Source organism: Gallinula chloropus (assembly GCF_964237585.1).
Source record: "Gallinula chloropus genome assembly, chromosome: 2".
In the NCBI taxonomy this organism is placed as follows: domain Eukaryota; kingdom Metazoa; phylum Chordata; class Aves; order Gruiformes; family Rallidae; genus Gallinula; species Gallinula chloropus.
Window position 1 is genome coordinate 20,176,943 of NC_140086.1, and position 17,426 is coordinate 20,194,368.

General features: G+C 40.0%; 1 protein-coding gene across 2 annotated transcripts in view; it reads left to right on the forward strand.

Annotated features, from left to right (window-relative positions):
- RSPO2 (R-spondin 2) overlaps positions 1-17,426 on the forward strand; it is a gene marked incomplete at both ends in the record, with an annotated part of 112,772 nt that overhangs the window by 69,274 nt on the left and 26,072 nt on the right. The window contains 2 exons of one of the 2 annotated variants that reach the window (XM_084280452.1): positions 522-665; positions 1,708-1,896. In XM_084280452.1, coding sequence (XP_084136578.1) covers positions 522-665; positions 1,708-1,896 — 333 coding nt within the window. The remainder of the gene's footprint in view (positions 1-521; positions 666-1,707; positions 1,897-17,426) is intronic. The other variant, XM_084280453.1, reaches the window with a different exon arrangement.

Sequence of the window (17,426 nt, forward strand, 5' to 3'; positions counted from 1 at the left end):
GAGAGGAGCTATATCCAGAACGTTGTGGGGTTTTCCATATGTGATAGATGAACATGCATATGCGTAGATATGGAAATCAGACATAACTCATAAAAGCATTCATTCAGCTATTTACAGGGTCAACTAATGGGAAAAAAATGTATCCCACTTGCAATGACAAATAATCAACTGAATACATGCATACTTTCCAAAATAATCGGTCACATCTTATTTTCCTTAAAATTAATTAAACTTGAGAATAATTTACAGTGAATCTTCTTTCTCCAAAAGATGCAAGGAATTCAAATATCACTTAATTAGAGGTTTTATCTATAGTTTTGATTTAAAGAAAAGGATTAAAAAGATGTAAAAAAAAAGTGGTAATTAATTACAGTTGACTGTAATTTCTCTTATAGAGCAGATAGATTTCAGTATTCTACATTCTAATACACTTCTAATTTTGCTCTTTTATTGCTTTTTAAGAGCTTCAACATTTAGTCTCACCCTAACTCTCATTGCTCCTTCTGATCCTTTTGATTCAGGATGCAGGATAGACAACTGCGACTCCTGCTTTAGCAGAGACTTTTGTACCAAATGCAAAACTGGCTTCTACTCACACAGAGGCCGCTGCTTCCGAGGATGCCCCCCTGGATTTGCAGCCTTAGAAGAGCTTATGGAATGTGTGGGTGAGTCTTCTAGCACAGCAGTGCTGCCAAAGCAGCTCTTTTGCCTGATGGTGGGAAGCGTGGAGGAGGCTAGGTTCAAACAATTATTACTCTACTTATTACACTGTTTTAAAGCTGATGCTTAGTATTTTCTGTCAAGAAATACTCACTAAAGGATTGTGCCCAGATCTCTTTACCACAAATAATAATTTTTTCTAAACTTTGAAATATTGCATTATTGGGAATGTTGATCTGTTCTGCATCAGACAGTTCTGGCCTCTTAGTGGTAAATCACCTTGTATGAGGATTTATAACTCAGAATTTGTAAGATTTCAGGAAAACCAGTTTTTGGAATTAGAACTTTAAGTCAGGGCCATCTGCAGGCTCCTTTCCTCATAAAACTACCTGCTCGTTTTGTCTTTTACTGAGGCTGGAAAGCAGGGGCAGGGCAGATGGAATTCTTGTAGCACCTGGGCTTCAAGTTAATTTTTAGTTTCCTTGAAGCTCCTCTCTTTTCCATTAGCTAGAAACAAATAGAAACCACCACATAACTGGGTTTAGGAGAAATTTACTTTGTAACTCCGAGCCAGCGTTCACAGTTCACATGATATTTCTTGAGTCTCACAATTTTGTGTTGTACCTTCAAGTCTGGGAATTGAGTCAGAACAGACTCTTCTTTCAAAAGTATTCCTTGCATTTTGTGAAGGAGAGGACCTGGAAATGAGATGTTCAAATCCAGGTGACAATCTAATAAGAATTATTTATAAAAAGAGAGAAAAAAAAATAATTCCCATGATTTTAGGAGGGGCTTCGAATGTTGTGAACTGTCATGATGTCTATACATCCAGGTTGATAGTCTGATGATTTTATGCTCAGGTTAATGATGGCTAAAAAGATTTTTTCAGGTTCTGTAAGAGATTTTAATTTTGTTTCTAAGTTTTTTTCCTGTTAAGAGTAAAACTTTCAAGTGGTGCCTTCTAATAGTGTATTCTAATTTGAAAAAATGAAAACAAAGGAAAAAACAAACAGAATTTGTCACTTGTGTTTTCTTTTGCTCTGTCAGAAGGCTGTGAAGTGGGTCAGTGGAGTGAGTGGGGAACTTGCAGCAGAAATAACAAAACATGTGGATTTAAGTGGGGCCTGGAAACAAGAACAAGACAAATTGTGAAGAAGCCAGCGAAAGACACGATACCATGCCCAACCATTGCAGAATCCAGACGGTGTAAAATGGCCATGAGGCATTGTCCAGGAGGTAAGTGTTGTCCATGCCACAGAAATCTTTCCTTAGCTGAAATCCTATTTCTAACTTGAAAAAACCCGTTTCATCCCAGCTGAAGGTGAAATCCCATCTCTGCTCTGCCAGCCAAGGCTGAAAGACAGCAGTACTATGGCAGTCCTGATTAGTGCAGCAAGACCCCAGGGAAAGGCTCAGCATGGGAGCGATCAGTCTCTTGGTAGACTGGAACTGTGCTTTTCCCAGTGTGATACTGAGGCTTTTTCAAGAGGTGCCTTGTAGAAAAACCATAACAGGCTGCAGTTTGAGCTTCAGCATGAAAATGACACTGATGGTGGAATAACTAATTGCTCTGATCATGGCAGGAAAGATGATGATTCCAAACCTCCCTGCAGGCGACACATCCAATGCTGGTCTGATGGGCATTTAAATTAAATGAAGTCAGTTACATATAGCATTGTTAGCCTGAACTGTCAATGGGAATTTATTTCTTGTTCCAAATATTGTAGATCAGGGTCAGACTATAATAGATGTGTTCCAAACAGAATAGTGACAGATACCAAGCTTTTCAGTGTGAGCCGGCTTGTGGCAATTACTACAAGTAGATAAAAGAAATAATCAAATTGCTTTATCATGGAGTTCTAAGATTTAAGTAGTGATGCTGATTTGAAAAAGTAAATGGAGTTTAAAACTTGGGAGAGGAGATTTTGTTAACTTTTAAATTGAAATGATTAACCTTTTACTTGTGTGGACTGAACGCTTACAGAGTTCTCAGAATTTGTAGAAGTGGGTGATCAACAGGTGATAAAGATGATGTTCCTTTTGGAATTATAGGGCTAAAGAAAGATTCAGACTTGATGGGACTTCAGGAGATCTCTAGTCCACCCTCCTGCTGCACACTGCCACCCTGACATCAGACAAATAAAAAGGAATAAAGGGTTGCAGATTGCTGAGAAAAGCCATAACCTGATGAATAAGCTAAAACTAAAATAATCCTAAAATTGGTACATAACTAAGTTTGCTTTGTTTTCAGGGATTATTGAATATGTCTTTCTTGGTTTGATGGTACCACCCACGCTCATGTAACTGTGGTAATTTTGGAGCTCTTAAACATTCATAACTTTTTGTAGCAGATTCTCTTAGGTTGTTTCCAACTTCCTTGGCCAACAATTCTGATTAAAGATTTACCTCTCAACTTTTATCTTTTTAAAGGCTCAGTGGTGTGCTTTCCTAGGAGTTAGGAGATTTATTGCCTAGTCTGTATCAAGGTCTTTGACTAAATCTCTGCATTTTTTTCACTACTTAACAGGAAAGTTGTTGCTGCTAATAGAATTTCAGTATGAAAGGTCTGTAGTTCTCTTTCATAACTGTGGGCTTCAGTGAATCCGTCCTCCTATTTTTCAGAATTCTCTGCCTGTGTTTTCAGAGATAAAAACTGAAAACTGACGCTGAATACTGCTTCTGTGCAATCGGAAAACTCTGTCTGGAGTATAAACTCCTTTCTCCTAAGCAACTCCTGTGAGGGACTGTGTGGTGTTTTGAGTGCCTGGGATATGTCTTCCCCAGGCCTGGTTATCTCTGTAGGTGAGGAAGCCATGGAGATTGCCCCATTTGAAACTCCTGCTTCGTACTAGGTTTTAATTACAATTACATGCACAGCTGGTCTAAGATACCATTCCTTTATCATATTTAATTCAGTTAGCAGGTTGGCCCTCAGACACTTGAAATGTTTCTTTGCTGATGTACTCACTGTGAAGTAGCAGGAGGCAGAGGTGCTGCTTACAGGGAAGCTGAAATTGAGCAGGTCTTGGCTGTTAAGGGGGAGATTCTGTGGTTTTAAAAATACAGTCTTTTCCTAATGTTAGAAATGTTGTAATTTAACTTTTAAACTGAAGAAATAAGAGGAAAAAAAGTAAGTTTAGCACTACTGGGGGACTGAGGAACCATAATCCCTGTAAATGTTGTTTCAGAGGCTGTTAAATCTCTTTTTTTTCTAATATTCGCAGTCTGTAAACTCACACAAATGTGTAAGTATTGGATCATTCAGCTAAAATGGTTGTAGATTGTGATGGATTAAATTGAGCCCAGGAAGTAAGGATATTTTTGGTAGAACAGGGTCAAATAAAGTGCTTTTGACACATGCTTTCTACTTCTGTACATTTTACAGTTACTATTTGTGATCCACATTACAGATTTTTACTCATTTGCAGAAGATTTGGAGTAAAAATAATTTTTTCCTACTAAGTAGATCAGTTCTGTGTTTATCAAGGATTGATATGTTACCCATCTGGCCATATGGCTGTGGTACAAATGTAGCTGAAGAAGAATTCTTTGTCCTTTTCCCAGTATTTGCAGAGTTGTAGAGACAGAAACTGGAATGCAAGTGAAAGATGATTTCACTTCTTTCCTACTGAAGCCAGCAACATAAGAGGATGCTCTAGTTGATTTCAAATATGTTACTCAGTGGTATTTTCTTATTGTCAGTACTAATTGATTTAACTGTTATTACCAGATGGGAATGTCACATTTGTGTATCTGTCCATGTTATGTATGTTACCCTGTGGCTTGGGTGTAACGTGACTCATACTGAGAGGTTAGACTTAGAAGAAGGCAACTAGGATCATTCAGACCACTCTTAGCCTTGCTGGTGTTTTCCTGATAAGGAATTTTCTCCTCTTTATCTTGTAATAAAGGAACAATTTTTTAAAAAGTGATTGTGTTACAAGCACTGGGGAAATTAGCAGGCAGAAACCTGCTATGGGCTGATACAGCTATCTAGAAGTTTTCCCATATATTTATTACCAATATTCTCTTTTTATCTCTGATTTTTGCATTTTTCCCATGTTCAACTCAGTAAATTGCTTCTCTTTTGTTTGCACCCTGGAGGAAATTACAGGTGCTCTATATTTCTTATTGAGTGTTGTAAAGGAAAAAAAAATCTCTACTTTAATCTTCCGGCAGACCACAGATCTTCAAGTTATCTGATACACTAATATTACTGTATTATTTCTAGTAAAAATCATAATACTTTTTTCTGAATGCTTAATTTGGACAAGAAGAAAGAGAAATGAAGATGGAATATATGTCTACATTAATTTCCTTATCTTGAAAGACAGAAGGTAGCAGGACAGGTCGTAGAATAGAATCATAGAATGCATTAGGTTGTAAGGGATCTTTAAAGGTCATCTAGTCCAACCTCCCCTGAAGTAAGCAGGGACATCTTCACTAGGTCAGGTTGCTCAGAGCCCCATCAAGCCTGACTTTGAATATCTCCAGGGATGGGGCCCCCACCACCTTGCTGTGGAACCTGTTCCACCTCCCTTATAGTGAAAAACTTCTTCCTATTACCTAATCTAAAATTACCCTGCTCTAGTTTAAAACCATTCCCCTTTCTCCTGTCACTATATGCCTTTACAAACAGTCCCTCCCCAGCTTTTCTGTAGGTCCCCTCTCTCAGACTGTCTTTGTAGGATATGTTTCTGATCATACCTGTGGCCCTCCTCTGGACTCGCTCCAAGAGGTCCGTGTTCTTTTTGTGATGAGGCCTCCAAAGCTAGACACAGTACTCCAGGGGAGTCTCACCGGATCTGCTTGCCACAGTTCTGGAGATGCAGCCCAGGATGTGGTTGGCTTTCTGGATGGCAAGTGTGCATTATTGGCTCATGTCCTGCTGTTCCCTATCACATTAATTTGTGATAGAGATGTTGTGAGACTATAATGAGAAGGAGCTCTCTCCCTGACCCAGACATGTAATCGAATGGACTTCATGATGCTTGACTGGAGTTTGGAGGCTTTTTATGCACTAATCTTTCTTCTTTCCACTGCTGCAATACAGTTTGAGACTTCTGGAAGGGCAATGGTAAGAGCACACAATCAGGCTTTCTGTCCTTCTACTGCAGTTGCATTTCATTATTAATATTCAGAATTTATGACTGAAAAGATGAAAAGATTAAAGAATGTAAGCTTAAGTATAGAAAACAAATGGATATACAAAGCTGTTAACTAAGTAGTATGAGTTCTTTTAATCCAATGAGCTACTAGAGATATGTCAAACAGGACATTGACAATTCCAGTCTGGAAAAATATTTAATGTAGGATAAACAATATTTAGAGTAAAACTGTATATACACTTTGGTGAAAACACTTGCTATACACTTGAAGTATACTAAACTAGGAGAATTGCTAATAGAAGCCATGTTACAGGTACCGTTATGTCTAGTTGGCAAATATATTTTCCTTCTTTAAACTAATATATTTCTGCTGAGACTGAATATTTTAAAATTTCTGGCTTTAACCTGACAGCCTGCAGTACAAAGGCTCAACAATTTTCATGTGTCATCCCACAGGCTCTTCCCAAAACTTTGGTGCTAAAGTTTGTTTTCTTTTGAAACGTAGCACAGGAAATCAGGATTTCTCTCTTTTGTTAGATTTATTTAAAAGAGTCTAACAGAAGATATATTTGCATAAAAGACAAAGTCATAGAATTATTGAATAATACATCTGAAGGGAGATAAAGAGGTTACATACTCCAACCCCCTGCTCAAAGTAGGGTCAGGCAAGGCGGTCCAGGGCCATGACTTTGCTCTTCCCTTTGTCGAATTTCATGAGGTTCCTTTCAGCTACAATGAATCTCCACTTCAAAAGGAGAAATAATTTTTTTTAAAAGCTGAAAATAAATGTATCACCAGAAATCAGTGAGTCATTGCTGTGATAAGACAAATGATTATGTTCTTTCAAGCTTTTTGACTACATCTACAATGAAGTACCCAATATGGAAAAGTTCTAAACCAGAGTGCTTTCAAGACTTTAATTTATACCTTGTGCCTGTAGTCACAAGTAGGCAAAATAGCTACAAATGTTGTTTGCCTTTTAAGTGTCAGTGCTAGGGCTCTCTCTAGGTGATTCTCAGTAAATATATCTACCACATTTTACATCTCCTGCTGGCTTTGTTATGTTGCCACAAGAACAGGTAGCCTAAGTGTCAAAGATTTGTGCAGGAACAGCAAGAACTGTTGCCTTCTCCACAAGGATGGTTGAACACTGGGCTAGAGTTGTCCGTAGACTGTGCAGTCACCATCCTTGGAAGTTTCCAAGATCTGAGTGGACAAATCCCTGAACAATTTGGTTTGAGTGGTCTTGATGCTACTGAGAGCAGGAAGGCATGTATGTGTCAAGTTGTAGATAAAAGAAAATTACCTTAGAAAAGATGATCTTATAAGTTGAGTCATGATCTGAAGAGGGATGGTAGCAAACGAAAAGCATTGTGATTCTGGGAAAGATGACAACATATACAACAGTAAGGTATTACTGCTTTGATTAGCATGAATCTTTAAAACATTGCAATATTATCTGTCACTGCAATACCAAAAATTAGTATTTACAAGTCTTATCAACATTTAAAATGAGACAGTAGTGCATAGTATTTCCAACAAAATACTGTCATTGCCTGTTGCAGTTCTCTGTTAATTTTGCAATAGAACTGGACCAAATCTGCCCTTTTTTGCCCTCAGCCGGCAGGTAAAAACTGCATTAAATGTAACTGCTCTGAATACTGACTATGCTAGGATATTGGTATCACCAAGCAGGTTTGCCTCCTTGATATATTTTGTGAGCACCAATTACACTCTGACCAAGAAGGCTTGTCTGAAAGTGTAACCCATAATTTTCTGTTACACGGCATGACTCAAAGCTTCTGATGGGAAAAAACACATTCCAGCATCAGCAGAGAGCTTACAAGAAGTAAACTGCACCAGAGACACTTGTTTGCACAGTGCAGGTTTGGAAAGCAATAGCAACAAGCATACACTTCGGTGAGTATTTTAGTCAGTGGCTGTTCTGCACATATTGTGGAGGAGCTAGCACATGGGAACAAGAAGGGACAAGATGAACATAGTTTGGAGACTTTCCAGAAAACAAGAACTGTTTTATAGCATGGCTTAACCCTCAGAGCCTGGCACGCTTGTTAGTAAGTTTGTTCAGGAAACAAGTTTTTGTCAGCTGCACAATGTGCTTGTCTGGATTATCAACATCTGCTTCGTACAGAGAATGTTGTGCTGAGAAAAAAAATAAATTAAATACTCTACCCTTTCGCTGACCATATTCAGAAGGGACTGCTGCACGTTAAAACTAATAGTGTAGGAAATACAAACCCCAGGGAAAATAAGACTCATAATATTGTTTATTTCAGTGAGAGTGCCTGCAACTAGACATCAAGTATTTTCAATTAAGGCTCATAGGCAAGAGCTATAGGAATATTATCAATAGTCAATAAGTTTGTTCCAGCTTCCCAAAAAAAAGAGCATAAAACTAATTTTTTAAATTTTACCAAATAAAAAAGACATAATTAAATTAGCAGTTCAGGTTGGAAAGCTTTCCAGTACCTGAAGGGGCCTACAAGAAAGCTGGGGAGGGACTTTTTAGAAGGGCATGGAATAATACGATGAGAGGGAATGGTTTTAAATTGGAAGGGGGTAGATTTAGGTTGGATATTAAGAAGCAATTCTTCACTATGAGGGTGGTGAGACACCGGAACAGCTTGCCTAGAGAGGTGGTGCATGCCCTCTCCTTGGAGGTGTTCAAGGCCAGATTGGATGGAGCCTTGAGGAGCCTGGTCTAGTGAAAGGTGTCCCTACCCGTGGCAGCGGGTTGGAACTTGATGATCTTGAAGGTCCCTTCCAACCCAAACCATTCTTTGATTCTATGAAAGGACCCAGAAAGTCATCTACTCCAGCTTCCTGTTAAATCAGGTCAACTGTGAGGAAACCAGGATTAGCTATTACTCTGAAAGCCTCAGAGATTAAATATTTCCCTTTTTGATCATAGCTCTGTTCCTCTTCACATATTTATTTGTGAGATGCTGATTTATAGATTATGGGAAAAATGGTATTATTTTGGTTTCCAAGTGTCCTGGTTCTGCTCAGACCAGAGTTAACCTCCCCAGCAGCCAGCACAGGTGAGCTGAGTTAATCTTGGCTGTTTTCAGCACCACCTGACACCACTTCCCCGTAAAAAAAAGCTGGTTGGGAAAGGGCATGGGCTTGGTATCTCTATGACAGTCTGAGTGTGGCTGGGGTGTTGGTGGGTTGGCCTTTGTCATTGAGCAGCACTCTGTAACTGTTGGGTCTATAAGGTACTCTGTGTTATCACTGGGTGTGAGTGTAATTGGCCATTATTGTTCAGGGTGATTTTTGTCAGTAAACTGTCCTTGTCCCAACCCATGGAGGCTCTGACTGTCTCTCCTGTGGGAGTGAGCAAGTGGAGTGTGGTATTCAGCCACTGTCTGGGGCTGAACCACCACACCAAATGTAAAATACAAAGATGTACCACAAATTTTCATTCATTTAGACTTGGATCTGAAAACATTATGTAATATGGGTATGCACCTGTATTGGAGCACTTCTATGTCTGATGTCTCTTGGATTTGCAGATAAAAGTTAGGCAGTGTACCTCTCAGCCAACAGATTACTACAAAATGACAGAAATATAGCAAGAAACTCTTATTTTTATTTTCTGCATTAAAGTATATAATTTTTTCCTGAGAAACAAAAAACTTACATGGCTGTTTCTTGTGTGTTTGTCTTCTATTTCCATCCTACAGCGGGGATAGAAAAATTAGGAATTTGTTCTTCTGTCTCCTATTGTATCAAAGCAGTAAAGAAAATTTCATTGAGGCTGATGAACATCCAATCTGTTAAACCTGATGACCCAAAATGAGATGTTGATGTTCACAGCTATAGGACAGAGATACAGAAATGTTAATATAACTACTACTTTTCAAACAAAGTAACTAGTGTAGTATTTTGTCACATGAATGAGGAAATATGTGATTGAATTAATCCTTATGGGCCCCTTCCAACTCAGGATATTCTGTGATTCTATAAAATCCTGTTTGGCAACTAACACACAAAGTGTTCTAGCTGAATTTGTGCTATGACACTTGTTTTAAAAAAAACAACTCCCACCTGAGCGAAAAAAACTCTGAATGCATGGAGAAAAGAAAATGTATAAATATCCATGAGCTAAGACAATAAATAACTGTATTACATATGCATTGATTCATATTCATTGAAATGAGTTCAAGTATAAACTTGGTGTGAATTTAAGTTGGATTTTTCCATTTATGTTGTTAGAAGCAATCAGTTCCTTAGTTATTTTCCAAAGGAAAATTGCAATTTGATTAAACTCATGTCCATAAAGTTGTTAGAAATAGTTTTTATAAACTTGAACATTGGTTTGAGTAGCAGTTTCATGTTTAATTCTAAACCCAAGTATTATCTGGCAAAGACCAACATCCAGGTTTCCTCTGCAGATTTAAGAGCAATGACTCCTCTTTGCTGTTCTTAAATTACATCACATTGCTTGATGGTCTAGTTGATTGTCAAATCTCTGTGAGCAAGATAAGGCTGCTGACTCATTGTTCTCTGTTTTTGATGTGTTTGAAATAAGTCTAGTTGATTTACATAGTGAAGAAATTAAGTGCTCTCAAAATCAGCAAGACTTACTAAAAATAACCCTTCCAAGATTTAGGTAATTAGTATGTATTCTCTTGGCTTATGCCCATTCATTGTTCATAGAATTTCTCAAAGTTTGAGGGTTATTTTAATTGTTTAATGTTTGGGTTGGTATTTTCCTTGATACTGGTGTGGTGGATCTTGCACGAAGTTGAGTCAGTTTCATACAATGTCACAGTACTCCTACAAACCTTTTCTTCTGGTTTAGTCCAGTTAAATCTTACAATGGGTTACATCCACAGTTATTGACATTTGTGGGTTTGTGTGAATATGGTGAAACAATACATTACTTTTAGAAATAAAATCTGTCTAAAGTGACCTTTAGAGGGTCCCTTTCAGGACCTTAATGAAACAGTTTTGGGGGATAGGGTTGTTGGCGTCTGATTTCTGTTTTAGTTTTCCTTCTTTAGCACCACTGCCCACAGCTTGTCTTGTAATGGACTACATATACCTGAGTGCAAAGTTTTAGCTCAACGTACCTACAAGGAAAAGTCAGCCTGTGGAATTTTATGTATTGTTTTATCATACTGCAGTGTGATACATTTTCAACTTCTTTTCAAAGGATTATCAGGCAATTACTGACAGTTCAGAAGTGGCAACTAAAGCACATTTCCCCCTTCCTTCGCAACATAAATTTTCCTTCAATTTTTCTTTTTAGTTAAAGTACTAGCAAATATTTTCTTGGGAAGACTTTTGCATAGCTTTTCCATTCATTAAAAGGTTGTATGCACATTTTATTTATTGCTATTGTTATATCTTAGACGAGATAAGTACTTTCAACATGTGTGTTTCCTTAAGTATACTGTATTTCAGAAGTAACATAAGCATCATGTGATGCAGTATCTCCTATGGGAGCTATGTGTTTTTAATGAATAACTAAGTACCAGAGTGTAAATCCTGCTAAATGACCACAGTGTGAGTTAGAACTGTCCCATGGCAAATTTACAGTTTCAGGGTTGTTTAAAAAATGCTGAAAGAGAGCCAGCTGCTAATCCACATGGAAATACAAATACTGAAAAGAGCTGTAGCTGATCCAAGTGCACAGATTGAATTTGTCCATAAAAGGTACCTGACAAATTTTATTGTGCATGCTCTTATGAAGTAACTCATGTTGATTTTGTCTGTTGCTCATTCTGAAACTGCAATCCACCCGTAGGAGGAAAAGCCATATACTTACTCATTTCTGAGTCTCTGCCAGATAGCTTTTTTTAAAATAGATTATAGTGTTAGTAGTTTCAATCACAGCAGAGAAACCAGCACTCACCTACCTGAGTTTGTATTTTCCTCCCTGAAGATCAATCAGAGAAGCATATTTTCTATGCCTATCCTCTCCCAAATTACAGGCCTGGGTATGGCAGGTCTGGACAGCGACCCGTTTCAGGTACATATGTTAGGAGAGTGGCTGGCCTCACTCATTTTTAAGGATTCATTAAGGCTTTCCTTGCACAGGAGACTCTTCTGAAGTAATAAACATTGTTTTCACAATATTGATACAAGGGCCACAAACTCCTGGCAGAATTTCTGGTTGAATGTTTCTGATATTCGGCTTTGTACTCTTCACCTCTCCAGCAGAACATGTACTAACAAAGGCAGTGTTTGGATATTGGAAGTTTTTCCACAAATAATGGCAACTGAGACTGAAGTAGAACGACTTCATCATATTGTAATATTTAGAAAATATGCCGTATTTGTATGAATATTTAGATTCAATCTGTGTCATCAACCTTAAGGATGATGTAAGAAAACACATATATGACTCTGGATATTGAGCTTTGCTCTGCAGGACTGGCTTGGTGATATCAAACCAACTGTGACTGAAACTGAATTGTAGAGTCGCAGAATCATTTGAGTCAGAAAAGACCTTTAAGATAGCCAAATCTAACCATTAAACTAACACTGCCTGGCCCTAAGCACCACATCTACACATCTTTTAAATACCTCCAGGGAGAGTGAGTCAGCCACTTCCCTGTGTAGCTTTTTCCAGTGTTTGACAACTGTTCTGGTGAAGAAATTTTTCCTAATATCCAAGCTAAACCTCCCCTGGCACAACTTGTCCTATTGTTTGTTACTTGAGAGAAGAGATTGACACACACCTGGCTACATCCTCCTTTCATATAGAGTGATCAGGTCTCCCCTCATCCTCCTCCAGGCTAAACAATCCCAGTTGCCTCAGCGGCTTCTCATCAGACTCCAAACTCTTTACTAGCTTCATTGGTCTTTGGACTTGCTTCAGCACTTCAATGTCCTTCTTGTAGTGGGGGGATCAAAACACAAGCACTTGAGGTTCAGCCTTACCAGTGCCAAGTACAGGGGCACAATCTCTTCCCTAATCCTGCTAGCCACATGATTTTTGATACAAGCCAGGATGCTGTTGGCCTTCTTGGCCACCTGTCCACACTCCTGGCTCCTGTTCAGCTGCCTGTCTACCAACACCCCCAGGTCCTTTTCTGGTGGGCAGCTTTCCAGCCACTCTGCCCCAACCCTGTTGAGTTGTACAGGGGTTTTGTGATCCAGTGATTCTTTGGATGCACAAGTGACCACCAGTGGTTACATTATCAGTTTAAGCAGATAAACCTTTTCAGTTGAGACATAAATGGGTGCATACTCATTGCACAGTAACAATGCAAAGTAAATTATCTAACCATACCTCACCCTCTGACTTGCAACAGGCAAGTAGTGTACATGCAGCTAATTACAGCTGTTGAGCTAGGATCTTATTACATTGCTGTCACTTGATTGATTGTGATGGCCTGTCTGTACCCTTTATGATAGTGTTCTTCCTCTGGAGAATCATTTTGAATGGTCCGTGGCTTGATTGCTACTGGCAACCTAAGGTAGCCCTAGGCAGGAGCATCATGTATTCAGGCTGAATTCAGGATAATTTTTTTTTTCTTCTATCCTACAGCCAGACAGGACAAATCTTGAGAGTAAAGAGTCCAGCAAAGAGGAGGAGAGGAAAGAATCTGAGAAATAGGCAGTTAGGGCTTCTTCCTGCTCTTCGGCTTGTTAAGCAGAAAAAAAAAATGCTGTTTGGACACCTGTAGTTAACGGCTTTGCTAGCCAAGTGCAAACGGTAAAGATTTTCCACTCATGCTGCTTCACTGACAGATTTCCAGTTCCTTTTAAATTCTGACACAGAGCGGGCACCTCCACAGTAATGTCTAATTCAGAGGCTCCCAAGCTGGTGCTGCATAAGGTAGCTCAAGAAACAGAAACAGTTTAAAGGTGTCTGCATAATACTGTGCAAGAGTTAATTACCCCCCGAGAGACAGGATTTATTAGGTCTAGCACAGTGCTGTGCAGATGTAATGTGACAAGGCACTATGTTGGGATAAAGAACTTGATTTGCTGGTATGGGGGCATAGTGCATGAGTGCTAACATGAGAGGGTCATTCTCTTTTGGGGTTTATTTCTGTCAAATCACAGGAGCTCACAAAAATTCTGGAAAGGGACACTGCACGATTCATAAATGCAGCAGCTTCCAGTACACTGCTGTAGGCCAGATTTAATTTAATTAACTTGCTCCAGCTGGCTACAGGGGGAATGCCAACTGGGAATAGGTGGAGGAGGGATCTCCCCAGCTGCTCTCACTTGATCAAACCTCCTCGGTATTAGAACTAGGCTAGAGTCAACTGCTCTGATTTTTAAGGATGTGCTGTGGACATCCTTTATAGAGAGCTTCCAGATATGTCTGCATCTTTGTCTTTTATGAGCAGCACAGAAAGAAGGGAATGGGAGAAAATATGAGCTTTATTATTATTATTACTGCTTGGTTTTGCCTGATTTTTTTTTTTTTTTGGGGGGGGGGGGCGTGTTCAAGTTTTCTGAGATAATTTCACCTCAAATTGGACAGCTTGGACACCACTGATGGACACAGTACTGCACCGATATGTTTGGTTCCCAAAGAGGGTCCTGTATGCCTTTATGAAGCAAGTTCTCTTTCTTAAACATATGTATTTTGTGTGTCTAAACTGCCACAACTTAGATTCTGAAGGGGCCACAAAAGTCCAATATAAAAACTACTCCAATGACTTAGAATCTTACATGACCTGTGACATTTAACGTGAAAACTTACTGTGTTCTTCGTACAGCGTGAATCAGGAGGAAGGTTATTGGAGTTCAAAGGAATTCTGAGTTTATTCAGCCTTATGTATTACCTCCAAGTCTGACACTTTAATCTCAAATTGTGCACATCTATTTACTGTGTATAAATATCACAGGCAGTAGCTGCAACTCTTAGCTTGTCTTTTAAGGTCCTTCCTCTCGTAGAATCTGATTGGCTTGGCTGTTCATATACTTATCCATTTTAGGCTTTTCTACTCAAGTTGGTTTCCTTGGCATCCTTAGCAGATTATACACTTAAGTCTCATACCTTCTGGGAACCTGGTATATCAGAGAGCAGAGAAGTATGCAGGTATCTGGTTGCAAAGAGCAGTAGGGCACCAATAAGAGCAGGTGCTTTTCAACACGTTAGAGTTATTCAGAACTTTGTTTAACCAGTTCAAACAAGGGGCAGGACTTTCAAGCACTATTCATGTAGCATAAAAATCACAAGTATTTCCAAAGACATTAATATCCCCTGATGACACCATGGCACACATTATAGTGAACTTCTGATGATAATGACAGCCAGCTCTTAAATAATTCTGGTTCTCTGTCAGATACCAATGTGAACATCTTGAAAGGGTTGCCAAATGTATTTATACAAAGAGTTCAGTGCAGTAGAAAGAGTACAGTAAAAACTGTCAAACTTTTTTCTTTATTAATTGCTTTTAAGATGCACAATGAAACCTTAGCTTAGATGAAAGTGCTAGGCAACTTTGATCATATCTTGTATAACTGTCTTGAAGCTAGATAACATTTAGCCTTAATAGTATAGTCACATCAATTTTGACAAAAGTACTACATTTGTCTGCTAGGCTACCACAAATCCTGGCTTTGTATTCTTGCTCTGATTTTATGGACCAGATGTAACTGGCAAGTAACTAACAACAGAATGAGAAGAAATGGTTTCAAGTTGTGTCAGGGGAGGTTTAGATTGGATGTGTTATGAAAAATTTCTTCACTGAAACTGAAAGAGTGGTCAGGCATTGGAAAAGGCTGCCCAGAAAAGGAGTGGAGCTGTTCAAAAACTGTGTAGATGTGGCACTCCAGGACATGGTTTAGTTGACATGGTTGTTTTAGACAGATGGTTGGAATTCATTATCTTAGAGATCTTTTCCAGCCTTAAATAGTCTATGATTCTATGATGTGGTGGGTTGACCCTTGCTGGACACTGGGTGCCCACCAAAGCTGCTCTATCACTGTCAATGGTCAGCTCAAGGGAGAAAAACATAACAAAAGGCTCATGGGTCAGGATAGGACAGGGAGAGATCATTCTCTAATTATCATCACAGGCAAAAGAGACTCAACTTGATAAAAAATTGAATCATAATCAATGAAAACAAAATAGGATAATGTGAAATACATAAAAAAATATCTTAAAACACATGCCCTCACCCCTCCCTTCTTCCTGGGCTCAACTTTATTCCCAATTCCTTTACCTACCCCCCTGCAGTGGCACAGGGGGGACAGGGAATGGGGGTTGGGGTTCCTTCCATGGAGTACAGACCTTCAGGACCAGACTGTTCCAGTGTGAGCTTTCCATGAGGTCACAGCCTCCTTCAGGTGTCTCCACATTCTCCAGTGTGGGGTCCTCCATGGGCTACAGGGGGACAGGCTGCCTTGTCTTGGTCTTCTCCATGGGCTGTAGGACAATCTCTGGTACAGTGCCTTGAGCACCTCCTCCCCGTCTGTTGCAGTTTTGTGTAGTTGGGTTTTAATGGAGGAGGGGGGTGCTGATGAGATGGCTTCTGCAAGAAGCAGCTAGAAGCTCTCTGCAGGCCCCAGAAAGTAAACATTGGCCTATTCAAGGCCAGAGTTGCTGCTGACCAAGGCTGAGCACATCAGCAGTGGTCACAGCGCCTCTGTGAATCACCAGAGAAGGGAGTGAGAAGATGTAAGAAACTGTGCGGACACCAAGGTCAGGGAAGAAGGAAGGGGAGGAAGAATGAGGCACTCCTGATGCTGGAGAAAGATTCCCCTGCAGCCTGTGGAGAAGACCATGGTGGAGCAGGTGTCCCCTTGCAGCCCATGGATAAGGATGGGGAGCAGAGACCATCTACTGCCTGTGAAGAGATTGACCCACGCCACATCAGGTTTCTGGGGCACTTGTGACTCTGTGGGGGACCAGGATGGACCAGTCTGTGCCCAAAGGTCAGCACCCCATGGAAGGGAGACATGCTGAGGCATGTGGTGAGGACATGACTCCCTGATAGCATGGACTCATGCTGGAGAAGTTCGTGGAGGACTGTCTACTGCGGGTGGGAGCCCACGGTGCCACAGGGAAAGGGTGTGTGTGTGTGTGGAATGCCCGTCCCCAGCTAAGATGGAAGACAACTTGGGAAGAAGGGACTGAAAACTTCCATTTCCCCATTCCCTGCCCCTCCCTGTGCTGCAATGGGGGGGAAGAAGGGAGCGAATTCATGACTAAAGGAAAGTCTGCGAAGAAGGGAAGGGTGGGGGGGAAGTAAAAGTGTTAAGATCTGGGGAAGGAAAGCAGCTTATGAAGAATTGACCGGAACCCCACTCCCACTTCCCATGCCATGCTGGGGGGGGGGAAGAAAGGAGCAAAATCATGAATAGATTTAAGTCTTCTAAGAAGGGAGGGTTGGGGGAGGTGCTTTAAGACCTGGCTGCACTTCTCATTACCCAACTCTGGTTCACTGGGTGTGCAGTTGTAGTGTAATAAATTACTCTTTTTTATTTTGTGTTGAGTCTGTTTTGCGAGTGACACTAATTGGAGAATGATCCCTCTGTCCTTATCTTGACTCCTAAGCCTCACAATATGTATTTTCTCCCCTTATCAGCTGAAAATGGGAGTGATAGAGCAGCTCTGGTGGGCATTTGGCCTTTAGCCAGGGCCAAACCACCACACCTTCCTTCTGTGCTTGGTGTCTTCAGAGTTTTTCATATTTAACTCCTCTCTCTGGCTGCAAA